General features: G+C 39.5%; 1 protein-coding gene across 1 annotated transcript in view; it reads left to right on the top strand.

The window, feature by feature from the left end:
- asic2 (acid-sensing (proton-gated) ion channel 2) overlaps window positions 1–17,333 on the top strand; it is a gene marked incomplete at both ends in the record, with an annotated part of 510,218 nt that overhangs the window by 456,226 nt on the left and 36,659 nt on the right. The window contains one exon of the mRNA XM_083977361.1: window positions 4,276–4,426. Within this exon, the coding sequence (XP_083833487.1) occupies window positions 4,276–4,426 (151 nt within the window). The remainder of the gene's footprint in view (window positions 1–4,275; window positions 4,427–17,333) is intronic.

Below are 17,333 nucleotides of genomic sequence, written 5' to 3'. Positions count from 1 at the left end.
CTCTGTGTCCTTGTGCCGACATGAAGCTGCACTCTGCTTCTTTTCTTTTAGTTCTTCTAGTTCTGCTTTTGCTTATGTTTACGTTTCCATGGTTTCTGTAGTCACGGTAAATGCATGGATTTTTTTTTTTCAATGAAAATCTGTAAAAGGCATGGATCATCACAGCAGCTTTTAACAATGGATATTATCACACAAATTGACATGGATCCGTGTTAAAAGCCAGCGTTAATAGATCCATGCGTTTATACCGCAACTATGAGGAAAATCGGCAAAACCAGCATCTTCTTCGTCTTCTTCTTCTCCGTGGTGCCATTGCATCTAATTCTTTTACATCCATTATTAATTAACCCTGCTGTGTCCAACCAGTGCCCTTTTTGTGGGACGAGGGAGACGACCCGCCCACATTCTTAGTGAGTGTGGGAGGCTTTCAGCGTTTTTTACTCTGTTGACACGTGTTTTTAGTCTTTTTAATCCAACTTTTACAACTGCAAACTTTATTTATGGGGCGGGATACAAGAAAGAGAATAAGGCCATGTGGCAGCTGCTGAATTTTATTGTGGGGGAAGCAAAGATGGTGATCTACATCTCTAGGAGAAATAAAATGGAAGGCCAGGCAGGTGTAGAGGCGACGGCGTCCTCAGTGTGGCGCTGCAACGTCCGCTGCAGGATCAGACTGGAGTTCTCCTTTTATAGGTTGATGGGAGACCAGGAAGCTTCTCAGATATTTGGTGCCACAACAACGTCCTATGAACCAATGAACTTTCTTCTACCAGTGTGCAGAACAACTGATAGAGTATCTATTTATTGATTGATTGTTTGATTGCTTTGGGGTTGTTTGCGTGTATGTATGTATGAATGTGCGTTTTATGGTGTGGTTTTTATAAATAGATAAGGCTGTGGTTGGGTAGAATGAACAGCTGATACTGTCCTGGAATTTGTGAATAAAGTGTGGTTGTAAAAAAAAAACCCATTCTTCATTCTTCTTGTTAGCCTTCTTCTTTTCTTCTATTTCATCTAGTTCTACTTCTTCCTTTTCTTCTTGTTCTTGTTCTTGTTCTCCTCCTCCTCCTTCTTGCAGCTTGAAATAGCAGGAAGAAGAACAAGAAGCATAGTTGAACTTGTCCACCTGTAACTTTCTTTAGAAGAGGACAAACTGTCCTGGTGTCAGTTTCATTTGATGTAGCTGCAGTTTCCAAGTGAACCGTCATCTTTGTCCTTTGTCCTCCTCCATGACTCGTCTAGAAGGATCCACACTTTGCTCCTGTAACTTGTGTTTATTGAAGCCGCTGCATTTTCTCAGGTTGTAATAATAATAAGGTGTGATATTTATTCTTCCTCTCACTCGGAGCAGAGGACAAGATCTTAACACGCACTTCTCAGTTCAATACCAGACAACGGCACTAATTATTATTATTACAGCCTCCAAAATTATCATAAACTTTAATCAACATCATCATAATGAGCTTCGAGAGGGCGGGATTTATGGCGAGGACTGTTTCTATTAGAATGGGCTCGTTTAAAGCCGAGTGTAAACCTAATGAATTGGCAGCCGAGCGCGCATTAAAACATTAAATCACATGTTAATACGAGGAGGAAGCGATTAGATGTTTATTTCCTCTCACGGTGAACGCTGACTGAAAGCTGCAGCTCACGAGAACCGAACGTCAGATATTTACACATCATTTCCATCGGCCTTTTCACATCAATCAGTCGTATCATAGCAGCAGCGGTGAAGTGGATGGTGCTTATAGTGATTATTATTTATGAGTGGAGACCTCATAACCACCGACTCATCTTCACACACTGCTGTGGTGATAAATTAAAGGAGGAGGCTGAATAAATTAGAGGAGGAACATAAACGAGTGTATGTCAAGCCATTTTAACATTTAAAAGCCAGACTGGATATGTGTTGCAGATTTCTGTAATTCAGTTTTGCCTATAGTCAAAAAGAATATTTCCGATATCCGCAACTACATTCTTCCTATTTAAAATTGTTATTTCAGATATCCACAACTACGTTCTTCCTAGGACAAATGACGTCACTTTTGCCGTTCATGTGTATGGGGTTTGTCATTACAGATATCTATAATTCAGTTGCAGATATCCGCTATGTGAATTACGGATATCTGTAACTGAATTACGACTAGTACTAATTCCAGTTTGAGATATCTACAACTTGATTCTGACTAGTCATAATTCCAGTTCAAGATATCTTTAATTCACCTCAATTAAAGATATCTACATGTCCCTTTTCAGATATCTGAAATTAAGTTTTGACTAGGTGAAATGACGTTGTAGATATCTGTAAATGGAATTATGACTAGTCAGAATCAAATTGTAGATATCTCAAACTGGAATTAGTACTAGTCTATATCCGTAATTCACATTCAGATATCTGCAACTGAATTGTAGATATCTGTAATGACAAACCCCATACACATGAACGGCAAAAGTGACGTCATTTGTCCTATAGGAAGAACGTAGTTGTGGATATCTGAAATGTTCTTTTTGACTAGAGGCAAAACTGAATTACAGATATCTTGAATGAAAAATCCAACTATTCAAAATGTAGTTACGACTGGTCAGAAAGACGTTGTTGATATCTACAGTGTTAATTCCAGATAGTCAAACTTAGCTTTTAAATGTTAAATCCGCTTGCCATACGAGTGGAGATGATTCCACATGAACCTAAAACAGGAGAAGATCTGAGGTTGATTATTTCAGACTCAACATGTTCGTGTTTCCACTCGACCAGTGACATCTGTATTTAGGCGTGTGGGAGGGTGGGGCAGCTGTGACGCTCTGTGCAGCATCGAATAAGGACTCTATAGTAGACTTGTTGTGTTTTTGCTGCTTTGTTGTGAAGATAAATTCACATTTGAGAGTTTTCTGGTGTGAAACTGGTCCACAGAGATGTAGAGAATACGCTTAGATGAATGCTGGTTGCTTGAGGAGTTCCTCTGTTACACTGTTATTTTTTTATTCTTTATTCGTTACTTGTTGGTCTTTTTTTTGTGCCTCCACAGCCTCTTAATAAAAGCTGTGCACAATAATTAAGGAGCTGAATGCTCCTGCTGAAAGAGAGTAAGATAATGTGAGAATAAAAAGAGAGCGCTGCTTTGACAGCCTGCATTTATCACCAAAGATACACTTCACACACACCTGCAGACATCAGCAGTGTGTGTGTGCGTGTGTCAATCTGAAATAAAAGGAAGAAAAAAAAACACATCACTTCCAGTGTAATTGCACAAAAATGACTTAACCCTTTCAGGCTAAATGACTCTGAGAGTCAGAAGTCATTCTGACTCACGTCTCCACATCCTGCAGCGATTAGTGAGACACGACTGATATCTGTATTTACTGTCCACTTTACCTGACAATCATCATGTCTGGAGACTTTTCATATACGTCATATATTATGTATTTTCTGCATTTTTTATTTTTATTTCTTTGCAAAATGGCTCAATAGAGCCAGATGGCACACAACATGCTGAACTGAGACATGTCGTAGCTTTAAGGGGATAGTTCAACATTTTGGCAAATTGGCCCATTGCCATAATCCCTATAGTCTTAGCAGTAGGTTCGTTACCTTTAATTGTCGGTGCAAGCTGTTTTTAGAACGGCGGAGCAGAGCCGTGTGCTGCTCAGAGCTACGCTACGGAGGCTCATGGGATTTCTTGGTTTCCCTGATCAAACTCATCAAATACACAATCCAACAACTCCACAACGCTCTGGTGGACAAGTTGTGACCTGCACATTCACCACGCTATGAGATAATAACACAACGTTACCACACAGAGTTGTTTTAGAGGGAAATTCATGCAAAACCGCTGATGCACGTTCCAGTCCAGTTTTTCATCAAGCAGTCTCTGTATTTTCCTCTAAAACAATTCTGTCTGGTAACGTTGTGTTATTATCTCATAGCGTGGTGAATGTGCAGGTCACAACTTGTCCACCAGAGCGTTGTGGAGTTGTTGGATTGTGTATTTGATGAGTTTGATGAGGGAAACCAAGAAATCCCATGAGCCTCCGTAGCGTAGCTCTGAGCAGCTCACGGCTCTGCTCCGCTGTTCTAAAAATAGCTTGCACCAACAATTAAAGGTAACGAACCTACTGCTATGACTATAGGGATTATGGCAATGGGCCAATTTGCCAAAATGTTAAACCATCCCTTTAATATCCATCAGTGTGAAGGTATCAGGTGTACCTAGTGTTACCTCCATCAACCAGATCAATGAATCATCACTTATCTCTCTCTCTTTCTCTGTCTCTCAGGTGTTCACCCGGTACGGGAAGTGCTACATGTTCAACGCGGCGGAGGAGGGGAAGACGCTGCGCACCACCATGAAGGGAGGGACGGGGAACGGCCTGGAGATCATGTTGGACATCCAGCAGGACGAGTACCTGCCTGTGTGGGGGGACACAGGTAAGACCACGACCCGGACCTGTCCAGCACTCACCTGTGTCTCAACCGTCTCTCACCCTCCACATGTCACCTATATGGGGAAATACATATGAGAATATACAGTAGGTGTATAACATGTATGAAACGCTGAGTAAACTCTATATTTATTTATTTATGAGAGATAAATATCTATTGCTTTCATATAACGTTTGGTAACACTTTATAATAAATACACACTATTAAGCATTAGTTAAGCATTAAATACTGAATTCTTCATTTATAACACATGAATACTCATTAGTATGTAGTTTATAAATACAGTTAGTAGTCATCAATGATGAGTGAAACATTTTTAACAGTTTATAAACTACATACTGAGTATGTGTGTGTTATAAATGATGAATTCAGTATTTAATGCTTAACTAATGCTTAATAGTGTTATGAAGTGTTACCAAACATGTTTTCAACAAATTTATCAATTTTATTGTTTATTTTATTGATACATTTTCATTTTTACACATAAACTGTATCTTCCCATTCTGGGGAAGTGGTCTCAGGCTTTTGGACTCAGACCCAAGGAGGGGATATACATTTATTTATACAATATAAACACTTATACACAAACATACATATTAATGTGCATTATGTCAATATAAGAAATAGCTTTCCAATTTCCCAAAGGTTCTTATATGTCATTTTCTTATAAATGTTTTTATTTTATATGTACATATATTTCATATATGAAATTTGATATGTACATATATTACAGTGTGTGTGTGTGTGGGTGAATGTTTGTCCTAAAATGACCATTGTTTTCATGGAAAGAAAAAGCAGTTGTCACTTTATTTCCTTTTTTATAATAATTTAATATCTGTGTGTGTGTTTGTGTTTGTGCTTTTGAGTATCAGGCCAAAAACTAAACAACACTGTGTTATTATCTCATATGTCATTTTGTAATAGACCAGGATGAAACATCTCATTTACCTCTGTGGTTTCCTCTCCTCCTGCTGCTTCCTGCTGAAGTAGCTACACTTTATAAATTTATATTTTAACTGCAGGGAGAAGACAGTCGAGGAAAATCAAATAAAGTATTTAAAACTTTATTCCCTCACTTGAGCCTTTGAGCCGTCACTCAGATTATTTAATTTAACCATAATTAACACAGAAATGACTGAGTGTCCCCCCTGATGATCTATATATTTATATCACACCCAGAAAATCCAATTACATTTCACAAGAAAGGAAGCTGCAGAAAACTGAGTGCAGGGTTTTTTGGGGGATTTTTTTTTGTCAGTGAAACAGTGTCGTTAATGTTGTGTCTCTTACATGTGCAGAGTTTGCAGTGTTTTTATTACTACTTACCGGTAACATAATGCTCTCTGGGACTTTTCATGGTCCAGTCCAGACTCCTGTTATATCACAGTGACTGTGAACGTCCAGTCTGTTCTGCTGTCAATGAGACTTAAACCAGGTGTCACCGACCTGTCAATCATGATCGAGATTGATCGAAAATTGATTCCAGACACACACAGCTGTGAAAACCTGCTGTGAAAGAACAAAAACAAATGGGGCGGGGCTTTATTCCTGTCATTCAAGGTGCAATTCCACCTTCTATGTGCAGTAGCAGTGTCCGGTGACGGGAATAACTGCGTTCATTTTTTCAGTAACAATAATCAAAAAGTTACTGTTTCCCCCATTATACCGCTATTACTGACAATAAAATACACCGTTTCAATACTTGACTCACTGGAGCAACTTTCACCCAAGCAGACTCTCTCTCAGCAATGGGACTCTTCAGTTTTTTTGGGGGGGGGGTTATTTGTAAGGGCAAGAGAGGGGGAAGGAAGAGTGAGACAACAGCTTAATAAGTGATGATGATTGGCTTAGGTAGAGTACATTTTTTATCATAAACCAATCAGAAATTATCCGTGATTTTAAGTATGCTGCATCATAACTGCATAAACGTTCATAAAAAATCAAACCGTTTGAAAATTGGACAAAAACTGAGCAAGTTCTGGTCATTATAGCAGAACATGCACCATAGGCTAAATGCTAACTTAGTATCAGGAGGAGTTACAGTGACGGCGGCGACGGAGTTCAATGTATTCCAAGGTAGCTTTTCTCAGACCGGAAGTACAAACATTATTTACCTTTGTTGAGGTTTGAGCATTTTATTATAGCATAGCATATAGCATTTATTATAAGTAGCGCAATAGTAACTTTTCCTGTTAACAAGTTACTTTTATAATGTAGTAACTCAGCAAAACACAGTTAAAGAGAGCGGACTCGTATACGTACTTCCCCTTTAAATGTAACGTACCCAACGCTGGCAGTGTCTCATGTGTTTTTACTCATCGACTCCACGGGAAGAAGAAGAAGCGACACATAAATCAATACCCCTCAGATAAATAAACAAACACAACCCGGCAGCTTTTATCCAACATCCATGATGGAGGAGGCTCCATGACAGAAAACATTCAGTCAAGACAAGTGTGTGAGTGTGTGAGTGTTTGTGATATCAAATGCAGAAGACAGACTTTTATTTTTGGTCTAATATGAACAAACCAGTTTCCTCATAAAAATGCAAAGTAGGCCACTAGGACGGTCCGTGTACGAAGTATAATTCAATTGCGTTGTTCACTTCGAACCATGAGAAATGTCATTTTTAGGGGTATTTCCTATTTCATTGACGTAAGACGTACAACGCAATTCAGCGCACCGAAGTGCCCGCTTGTTCCTTTCTCCAACTTGTACAATGAAAATTGAAAAAGGAAGTCGAGAGCCGGAACCAGCCTTCAAAATAAAAGCTCCGCGTTTTGAAGCATGTTGGCTACAGCGCCGGACAATTTAAAAGAAAAAAAAACCCCGAAACGAATTAAATACAAACTCACAACAAATCGCCTAAACGATTATCATTTCATAAATGTTATAAAGTGATATTTCGGCTACTTTCCCCACAACTGTCAGGATCCCTGGGGATTTTCACAATAAGGGCACTGGATCGCACTGAGATGCTGTCAACGACGTGAGGTGAGTGAGTCAAACTTTGCTGTGGTTGACGACTTCATCACTGCTTCACTCATGAAGTAGGTCACACGTTATGTTGTTTTTAATTTTTTCGACCTAACTTCTCCAACCAGTGTTTAAATTGTTGACCTGTAGCTGGTTAGCTCCAGAAGATAATCAATACTAGCAATGCTAATTGTTTACAGGTAAACTAGCTAGCGGTTGTAGCTAATAAACAGCTGTTGGATGCTAAAGTTACGTCTTTTGTTATTATCAGCTCTTTAACGCCACCTCATTTGAATATTTTCTTCTCTAAGTCTGTGAGAAATGTCCTCATTTATGGTAGAAGTGAATAAATACGCGTTTTTGATTTATTAAATGCTAGTTGTGTTCACAACTGTGTAACATAATTTATTACCAGCATCATGTTTGTCCACGCAGACTACAAAGCAGTCTAAACTACGTCTAAATGAAATATGAAATGTCATGTGTGTCTCTATTTGGCAGATGTGGGTCCACCGTGAGCTGATGCATGAACTCATCCTATGACAGCACCAGGATCAGCTTGAAAACAGCTGGTAAGTTGAGAGTAACCAGTGAGTAGAGTCCATCATTTAGACACATTTTTAGGGCATTTTGATCATCACATTTCCACGGACACGACTCCCTGTCATCATTTCATCAATTTATAATGTTTAAAGTTTGAATTCAGTGGGGAAGCTTTTAGTCTTCTTCTTTGATGTGGTGCATTTGTGTGGCAGCGTTATAGCGCCACGCCAGCTCCACACAGGCCTGGCACAATACTACAGTGTTTTGAGTCGTGTATACACAGTCTGAAAGACCTCATCATTCCTTACTGTGCTACCAGAGCACTCTGCTCCCAGAATGCAGGTCTGTTAGTGACTTCCAGTATCTCTAAAACAGACTGGGAGGTAGAGCCTTCAGTGACCAGGCTCCTTTACTGTGGAACCAGCTCTCTCCATGGGTCAAAGAGGCAGAGAGACACTCTAGCTACATTTAAGTCTAGGCTTAAGACCTTCCTTTATGACAGAGCTTGTAGTTAGAGCTGGTTCAGGTAGCTCTGAACCATTTTATAGCTACACAGTTACAGTATAGGCTTAGACTGCTGGGGGACACATCTGGTTACACAGAGCCCTCTCCTCTCCTCTCTTTTTGTGTTGTCATTATCTGTTGTACTTTGGCCTTGGTCTTACACCCTCTCTGTGTTTTCCACAGATTTCTCTAGAGCTCCACCTGCAGCGCCTGCTTTCCTCTGCCCCTACACCAACCAGCCTGCCCATCAGTACTCCTGCTCTCCTGTGGATGGAGTGTCACTCACCTCAGATGCTTTTGAAGGAGCTTCAACATGTCTGCTTTCTGAGTCCCAAACTGTACCTACTAAGAATGGCTTTCACAGCAAAACACAGCCTGCTTTCTAGTGCAAAGGATAGTACTAAGACACAGACATGCTGGGTGCTAGGATTTTACAAATGTTGAACAATTAATAAATTAATTTGGAATTTATATTACCTCCAGAACTTCCATTGGCTCACAATTCCTTATCACATTCAGTTCAAAGTCATTCTCCTCACCTTCAAAGCCCTCCAGAACCAGGCCCCATCCTACCTCACTGACCTTTTTGGACCATCACACCCCTCCCACTGCCTCCGCTCCTCCTCCCAGTACCAAGCACAAAACCTGGGGTTAAGCCTTCTCCATCGCTGCCCCCTCCCTTTTGAACTCTCCCCAACACATCTGTGACTGTACGGGCTGAAATGCTCTCAAATATTTGCTCAAAACCCACCTTTTCAAACTTGCTTTTTATTTTTAAGTGTAATAAGCTTCTGTGTTTCATTGTTCATGTGTTGATCATCTTCTTTGTTGTATTTATTTCATGTATTCTTTTATCTTGTTTGTTTTACTATGTAAAGGTGACTTTGAGTAAATAAATAAATATAATGTTTTTATTATTTTTATTAATCAGTGATTGACACAGTGCTTCAGACAAGAGGCTCATGAGGTCAGCAGAAACAATCATAGGGTCACACTACCCATCTACTTGGGTAGAGTTGGCACAACAATGCTGTTTGTCAAGTGCAGAAGCATCATTAGAGACTCCTCTGACGTTTTGAACAGCCTCTCCCAACTCCTTCCATCGGATCAGAGATATTGCAGTTGGAGACGCAGTACTGTAAGACTCAAGTCACAGTATGTAAAGTGTCTGATGACAATAAAGAGAACCTTCACTTTAACCATAACACATCATAACTTAATTCTTCTGTAGCAAAATAGTTCAAGACAGGCACCACACAGTTTAAAGCATGACAAGATATCTCATATGTGTGAACAATTGTAAAAAAAAAAAAAAAAAAAAAGAAGTAAGAAATCCAATGCATTTTGAGTGTACAGCAATATGAACAAAGGCTCCCGCACACTGTCTTCACTTGCATAGGTTTATTAAACAACGTTTTGGTCCTGAGACCTTCGTCAGGTTCACAAGGACGGTCTCAGGACCAAATGTTGTTTAATTAATCTATGTAAGTGAAGACAGTGTGCGGGAGCCTTTGTTCATGTTTCTCAACCACACAGGTCTTCTCCGACGCACCTGTCCGTCTGTGCCGGTGTGCATGAGTTTCAGCTCAGCTTTGAGTGTACAGCAATAGAAGTTATAGTTGTAGTAGGGTAGACCTACATTGATTCACTTTCATATGTAAAAAACACTGCCTTTTAATTTACTGGATGATGAGAAGAGAAGAGACTGTTATTCTTTGTCCAGTGCCCAGATGAAACATGCACAGTAGCTCATACGGGTCACAAAAATCAAAGTCATCATAAATCATTGTGGTATTTTTATTGTTTGTATTCATCAGTGATGGTGTACACAACATGGCCTAATTCTGTCAAGTAAAGCAATGCAACAGTTCTTGAAGATGAGATCATTTTACTTGTGCAATTGCCACACTCAAAAGCCTATCATAATGCTAAATGTCTCCAATAATTGGAGGGTGCTATAAAATATCCACTAACCTAAAGAAATGGTGCGTTGTAGGATGGGTACATACTGCTATGAATCATGGGTGGTAATTAAATGAAATACATTTACAGTAAATTGATGTATAAATGTATTACAATAAGTGACAAGATGCTAAGAAATTTGAATAATAAGTCTGTTATACAGCCTCTCCAGTGCAGGTCAGTGAGGTTAGGACTGAGCAAAGTTTCATGCTTCATACTGTAGTTGTAAAAAATAAAATGTCAGTACAGTGCAGTTAACAAACACATCAGAGTCAGGTTCTGAGTTCCAACTTACAACATTTAATTCATGAACACAATGCATCAAAACAATAGAAAGTAACTCATTTCCAAAAACAAGAAGAAGAAGAAGAAAAAAAAGTTTGGGACTCAGAAAGCAGACATGTTGAAGCTCCTTCAAAAGCATCTGAGGTGAGTGACACTCCATCCACAGGAGAGCAGGAGTACTGATGGGCAGGCTGGTTGGTGTAGGGGCAGAGGAAAGCAGGCGCTGCAGGTGGAGCTCTAGAGAAATCTGTGGAAAACACAGAGAGGGTGTAAGACCAAGGCCAAAGTACAACAGATAATGACAACACAAAAAGAGAGGAGAGGAGAGGGCTCTGTGTAACCAGATGTGTCCCCCAGCAGTCTAAGCCTATACTGTAACTGTGTAGCTATAAAATGGTTCAGAGCTACCTGAACCAGCTCTAACTACAAGCTCTGTCATAAAGGAAGGTCTTAAGCCTAGACTTAAATGTAGCTAGAGTGTCTCTCTGCCTCTTTGACCCATGGAGAGAGCTGGTTCCACAGTAAAGGAGCCTGGTCACTGAAGGCTCTACCTCCCAGTCTGTTTTAGAGATACTGGAAGTCACTAACAGACCTGCATTCTGGGAGCAGAGTGCTCTGGTAGCACAGTAAGGAATGATGAGGTCTTTCAGACTGTGTATACACGACTCAAAACACTGTAGTATTGTGCCAGGCCTGTGTGGAGCTGGCGTGGCGCTATAACGCTGCCACACAAATGCACCGCATCAAAGAAGAAGACTAAAAGCTTCCCCACTGAATTCAAACTTTAAACATTATAAATTGATGAAATGATGACAGGGAGTCGTGTCCGTGGAAATGTGATGATCAAAATGCCCTAAAAATGTGTCTAAATGATGGACTCTACTCACTGGTTACTCTCAACTTACCAGCTGTTTTCAAGCTGATCCTGGTGCTGTCATAGGATGAGTTCATGCATCAGCTCACGGTGGACCCACATCTGCCAAATAGAGACACACATGACATTTCATATTTCATTTAGACGTAGTTTAGACTGCTTTGTAGTCTGCGTGGACAAACATGATGCTGGTAATAAATTATGTTACACAGTTGTGAACACAACTAGCATTTAATAAATCAAAAACGCGTATTTATTCACTTCTACCATAAATGAGGACATTTCTCACAGACTTAGAGAAGAAAATATTCAAATGAGGTGGCGTTAAAGAGCTGATAATAACAAAAGACGTAACTTTAGCATCCAACAGCTGTTTATTAGCTACAACCGCTAGCTAGTTTACCTGTAAACAATTAGCATTGCTAGTATTGATTATCTTCTGGAGCTAACCAGCTACAGGTCAACAATTTAAACACTGGTTGGAGAAGTTAGGTCGAAAAAATTAAAAACAACATAACGTGTGACCTACTTCATGAGTGAAGCAGTGATGAAGTCGTCAACCACAGCAAAGTTTGACTCACTCACCTCACGTCGTTGACAGCATCTCAGTGCGATCCAGTGCCCTTATTGTGAAAATCCCCAGGGATCCTGACAGTTGTGGGGAAAGTAGCCGAAATATCACTTTATAACATTTATGAAATGATAATCGTTTAGGCGATTTGTTGTGAGTTTGTATTTAATTCGTTTCGGGTTTTTTTTTTTTCTTTTAAATTGTCCGGCGCTGTAGCCAACATGCTTCAAAACGCGGAGCTTTTATTTTGAAGGCTGGTTCCGGCTCTCGACTTCCTTTTTCAATTTTCATTGTACAAGTTGGAGAAAGGAACAAGCGGGCACTTCGGTGCGCTGAATTGCGTTGTACGTCTTACGTCAATGAAATAGGAAATACCCCTAAAAATGACATTTCTCATGGTTCGAAGTGAACAACGCAATTGAATTATACTTCGTACACGGACCTAGGACACCTGTCTGTGTTTGTGTGGGAATGAAATTCAGGATCTGGTCAGAACTGAAGGTGTGACTTCTCAGACTCTACACTTCATTCTCTGCTGCGTTCAAGTGAAATCTGGACTTAATCACGTCTTGTTATTCAAATACGGTCAGTCAGAAATAGAAGCCTCAGTCAGTCTGGTTACAATCTGGACTTTGGTTAAAACACAATCAAACCTCTTTGTAGCGGAGCGCTGAAGCCTCGTCGATGAACTTTGTTTTAAAGCAGCACAACTCTTACTGCTCCTCTCATTGATGAGAGTATTAGATCTCATTAGTGGCTCAGATCGACTGTTTCAGGGAAGAGTGGCTCCACACAGACACGGAGCACTCCTCAAACTCTCTTTTTTGTATTGTTTTTTGCTCTTTATATATATATATATATATATAATAAAGTAGGCTATATATATATATATATATATATATAGCCTACTTTATTGCAGGATTTATTGCAGGATTGCACAAGTCGTTGATTCATGTTCCATTTTTAGTCATTGGAGTGACCCCACAAAATTGTATGTAAAAATGTAGTGAAAAAAACGTGGAGAAAAAAAAAAGAAAAAGTTCATGGTAACAGAAAAAAAGAAGTAAAAAGGTGGGACAAAGACAGTAAAATAAAGAAATAAACAAAAACATATGTACTGTACATGCACATACCCATACATGTACTCATTTATATATACGTGTATGCATGCACAGTACATTCTCTTCAGAGATCTACTAAACATTTACAAACAAAAGTTTTCATAAACACAACATTGTTTCAGGAAATATCTGCATAAACACACGAAACCACTGAATATAGTGGTTTATAGTGGATATACCAAATGTACTACTGTAGACACAAAAACTAACAGAATAATAGACGTGGATTAAACAGGCACGTTTCAGGCGCAGTATTTCGAGGGACCGTCACCCGACAGTTGTCCGCCATTGTCGTTGTAATCACTGTTCATTGTTGTTGTTGGGATATGATATATCAAATCAATTCAATTCAATTTGCTTTATTGGCATGAACAGAGATTTGTTTTTGCCAAAGCGTTTTTCCCAATACTTACATATATGATATAATCAGTTTATAATATTTGAGTTTGAGTTTATTTTGATCAGCAAAAAATAAATAAATAAATAAATAGAACCACAAAAAAACAGTTACACATCCCTCTAAAAGCAGGGCTGCATGGCTGATCGAAAGGGTCAGGGCTGAAGCTACAAGCTTATAGATGCCCTAACCTTTACACCATACATGTAAATATACAGTACCTTTACATAAACAAACAAGCATACATGCGATCTACACACATATACACACACCTACATGTACATACTCAGCAAATACCAAGCAAAAAATAGACATTTAACATTTGTCAAATCATTCCTATCTACATTTAAATCATTCCCCACCTTCAAGACTGTATCTTTCCAAAATGAACATTTTTAACTTATTTTTAAATTGCACCAGATTTTAACTTTTTTTGATCTCATCAGTTAACTTGTTTCAGTTTCAGTTTTGGTTTTCTACACGAAAGAGATTTACTTTCTCTGGGACACTAATGTTTTGTCGGCTCCCAAAACGCTGCAGATGGACGACCACTCACTCACTCAAGAGCCTTCGTCCTCCTCCTCCTCTCTCACTCTCTCAGCCTCTTGTGTTCCCCAGGCTGCAGGTTTTTCAGTGTGTGTGTGTGTGTGTGTGTGTGTGTGTGTGTGTGTGTGTGTTTATAAAGGAGCAGGATCTCCCAGCAGGCTGCAGCCTCCAGTGCCCTTGTTTATCCCTGTGTGGTTTAATTAGCCCAGATGAGCTGAGTCAGCCTCCCTGTCTCTTTGCTGTGCAGGCATGCCACCTCTCTCCTCCTTCCTTCCCTCCCTCTCTCCTTCTCTTTTCTCTACACTCACCTCCTCTCACCAATTACATTTTTTTCCTCCTCCATCCACACCTTCCTTCCTCCCTCTCGGTGGCTCCTCTACCTCTTATTCTCCATCATCCTGAGGCCGGCCGGCGTCCAGCGTCCTCCACTCGCTCTCTGGGGTTTTATTAGCGCGCTGTTCTGGCCGCGGAGCCTCAGGGCGGCCATGACACTTCTCCTCACTTATCACTATGGACAAACATGAAGAAAAAGAAAAGAAAAAAGAAAAAAAAAGAGAAAATCTACCAGCAGCAGCAACAGCAACACGTTTCATGGTGTGAAAAATGAAGAAGAAGATGGATATTAGTTTGAGTGGAGGGAGGAAAGAAACAGATGGTCTGTTGCCTGGATACCAAGCTTTCTCTCCCTTCGACTGTTATATTTCTGTCCATGTTCTACCTGACGATAGAAAACTTATCAAGACAACTCAGACACTTGAGTTAATTACCCACACAGATGGTGAACACAATTATTCTTTTGGAGGGAATATTTATATTTAAGGCCCAATCAAAAAGGAATTTGGATTTTTTTTTTTTTTTACAGTAATAAAGTGCAAAGCCAATTTCTTTTTGGAAAAAATAATCGCAACAAATCAAGACAAGGTAGAAATGCATAACAAAAAATTATAAAGTTTGATTAAATGTATAGCCTACTGAGTAACTGTAAATTTAATCCTTTTTTTTTTCTTTTTTAAGCGCTTTTCTGTCCCATTTGGTCCTGCTTTGTTTTATTTTGTCATGTTTTGTTTTGTTTCTGTTTGGTTTGTGCCTTTTTTGGCAGTGGTCTTATATTGTATGTTTCTAATTTTTGATGTCATTGCCTGTTAAAGCAGAAGTAAGCGATCCGGTCGTTTTGGGTAACTTCTTGTCAGCAGATGGAGTTAGCAGTCCCCACCCTCGTCCCTACGTCACCACATTCACGCGCATCCCTTGGCTGCACACACAGAGAGGACCGCCCCTTCATGCCGTTCTCTTTCCTCATTGGATAAAGGTTGTAGGATACAAGGAAATAAAATAAAAGTTTTCTCCTCGGCTTACAGCAGAGCAGAGTGACTGACAGACCCGTGTTTCGGACCAAACACTCTATGTAAGTGATTGCTGTCGGAAGATATAACTATTTAAGACTTATATTAACATAAATATATCACTTACTTCTGCTTTAACACAAATATTCCACTTACTTCTGCTTTAAATAAATAAAACAAAAGGAAAAGAAAAGAAAACTCAGACATCGTCAGCAAATCAATCTAATTTAAATTAAAGGGGATCTATACAAGTTCAGTCTCTCCTCCTCTGTGTCTCTAACCCTCCTCTCCTCCATGTGCATTTGTTTTTTAACGAAGCCGGTGAGAAATGATTTAACCAGCACTAGGACTCTGGAGCTGGGAGTTAAGGGACACATGGAGCTGAGTTAAGGCGGAAATCCTGCAGAGTTCCTCTTTAATTTAAAAACTAACACACATACAGTAGGATGACTTGTGACTTGCAGAGTTACAGATTCTCTTTAGCGTCTCTGAACGTCTCACAGTCTTGCTTTTTTTTTTAAATAATCAGTCGAGCTGCTGCTGCTGCACACTGACCTTGTTAGAGAAGTCGTGTGAAGTTTAGGAGTTGGGACGGGGCTCGTCAGGCAGATTTTTGTTTTTTGATCAAAGCCAAGTGGATCGGCCCCCCCCCCCCCCCCCCCCCTCCCTTTCCCTCGGCAGCTACAACTACAAAACGTCTGCAGCAGCGCAGCGAGAAGCCCTTCAAACACACGGCCCAGCCTCTGAAACCGGCATGACATTCAAGTCCCATTCCTTCTTCTTTTTCTTTTTCTATCAGAGAGTCGCAGCTTTTTATTTATTTTTTAATCATACACATCACAGAGTTTTGTTTCAGATCGAATCAGCGCTCCAAACCTGACATTTCAGAGTAAGCAACCAATTACATTCTGCTCACCCGCTGCGTCTGAATGGGAGAGAGATGCCAAGAGTTATGGAGTTATTGAACTATTTTTCATCTCCTCCCTGAGAGGCACTTTACATCGCTTTTTAGCTTTTCTCTCCCGTAGCTGCTTCACTCTGATTTGATTCTGTTTCTCTTTTTGATTGCTGCCTTTTTGCTTTTTTTTGTATTTCACTGAATTATTATCAGAGCGTTTTCAGCCGGTGTTTTGGAAACATTTTGTTCTCAGGTCGTCTGAACATTAGCAGCTCTCTGTGAAAACACTTGTAAATATAAAAGACACCGTCAGGGAAAGGTTTTGGAGTTTGAAGAGAGAGATAATTGATCAAGTTTGTCCTTTTAAACAACTTCAGGGAACGTCTCTGGATTTGGCACAAATTTACACTTGAACTCAGAGGTTAAAATATGTGGTTCAAGGTCAAAAGGTCACTGTGACCTGTCAAGCTGAGTTTTGGCTGTAACTTTAGAATTCATTCACTTTCTTTCTATCTATCTATCTATCTATCTATCTATCTATCTATCTATCTATCTATCTATCTATCTATCTATCTATCTATCTATCTATCTATCTATCTATCTATATCAATTATATCAATACAATTTATCAACCCTTTAAAGTCTGAATGATCAAATAATTGAAAAATTATTTGAAACTGGAGTCTTTATGGACCTTCTGACCAACAATATGACAAAAAAAGAAAAAGAAAATAACAATTATACTTCATACATTCAGCATTTTTTAAATGTATTGCTCACAGTTTATGTATTTACAGTAAAGCAGGATTTTTTTTTTTTTTACCTTAAAGCAGATATCAGCTTCACGGCCGTTTCGGCTAATGCTGCGTTCA

This window comes from Trachurus trachurus (assembly GCF_905171665.1).
Source record: "Trachurus trachurus genome assembly, chromosome: 8".
Taxonomy (NCBI): domain Eukaryota; kingdom Metazoa; phylum Chordata; class Actinopteri; order Carangiformes; family Carangidae; genus Trachurus; species Trachurus trachurus.
Note: the sequence above shows the minus strand (reverse complement) of the source record. Positions and strands in the feature narration are given on the sequence as shown.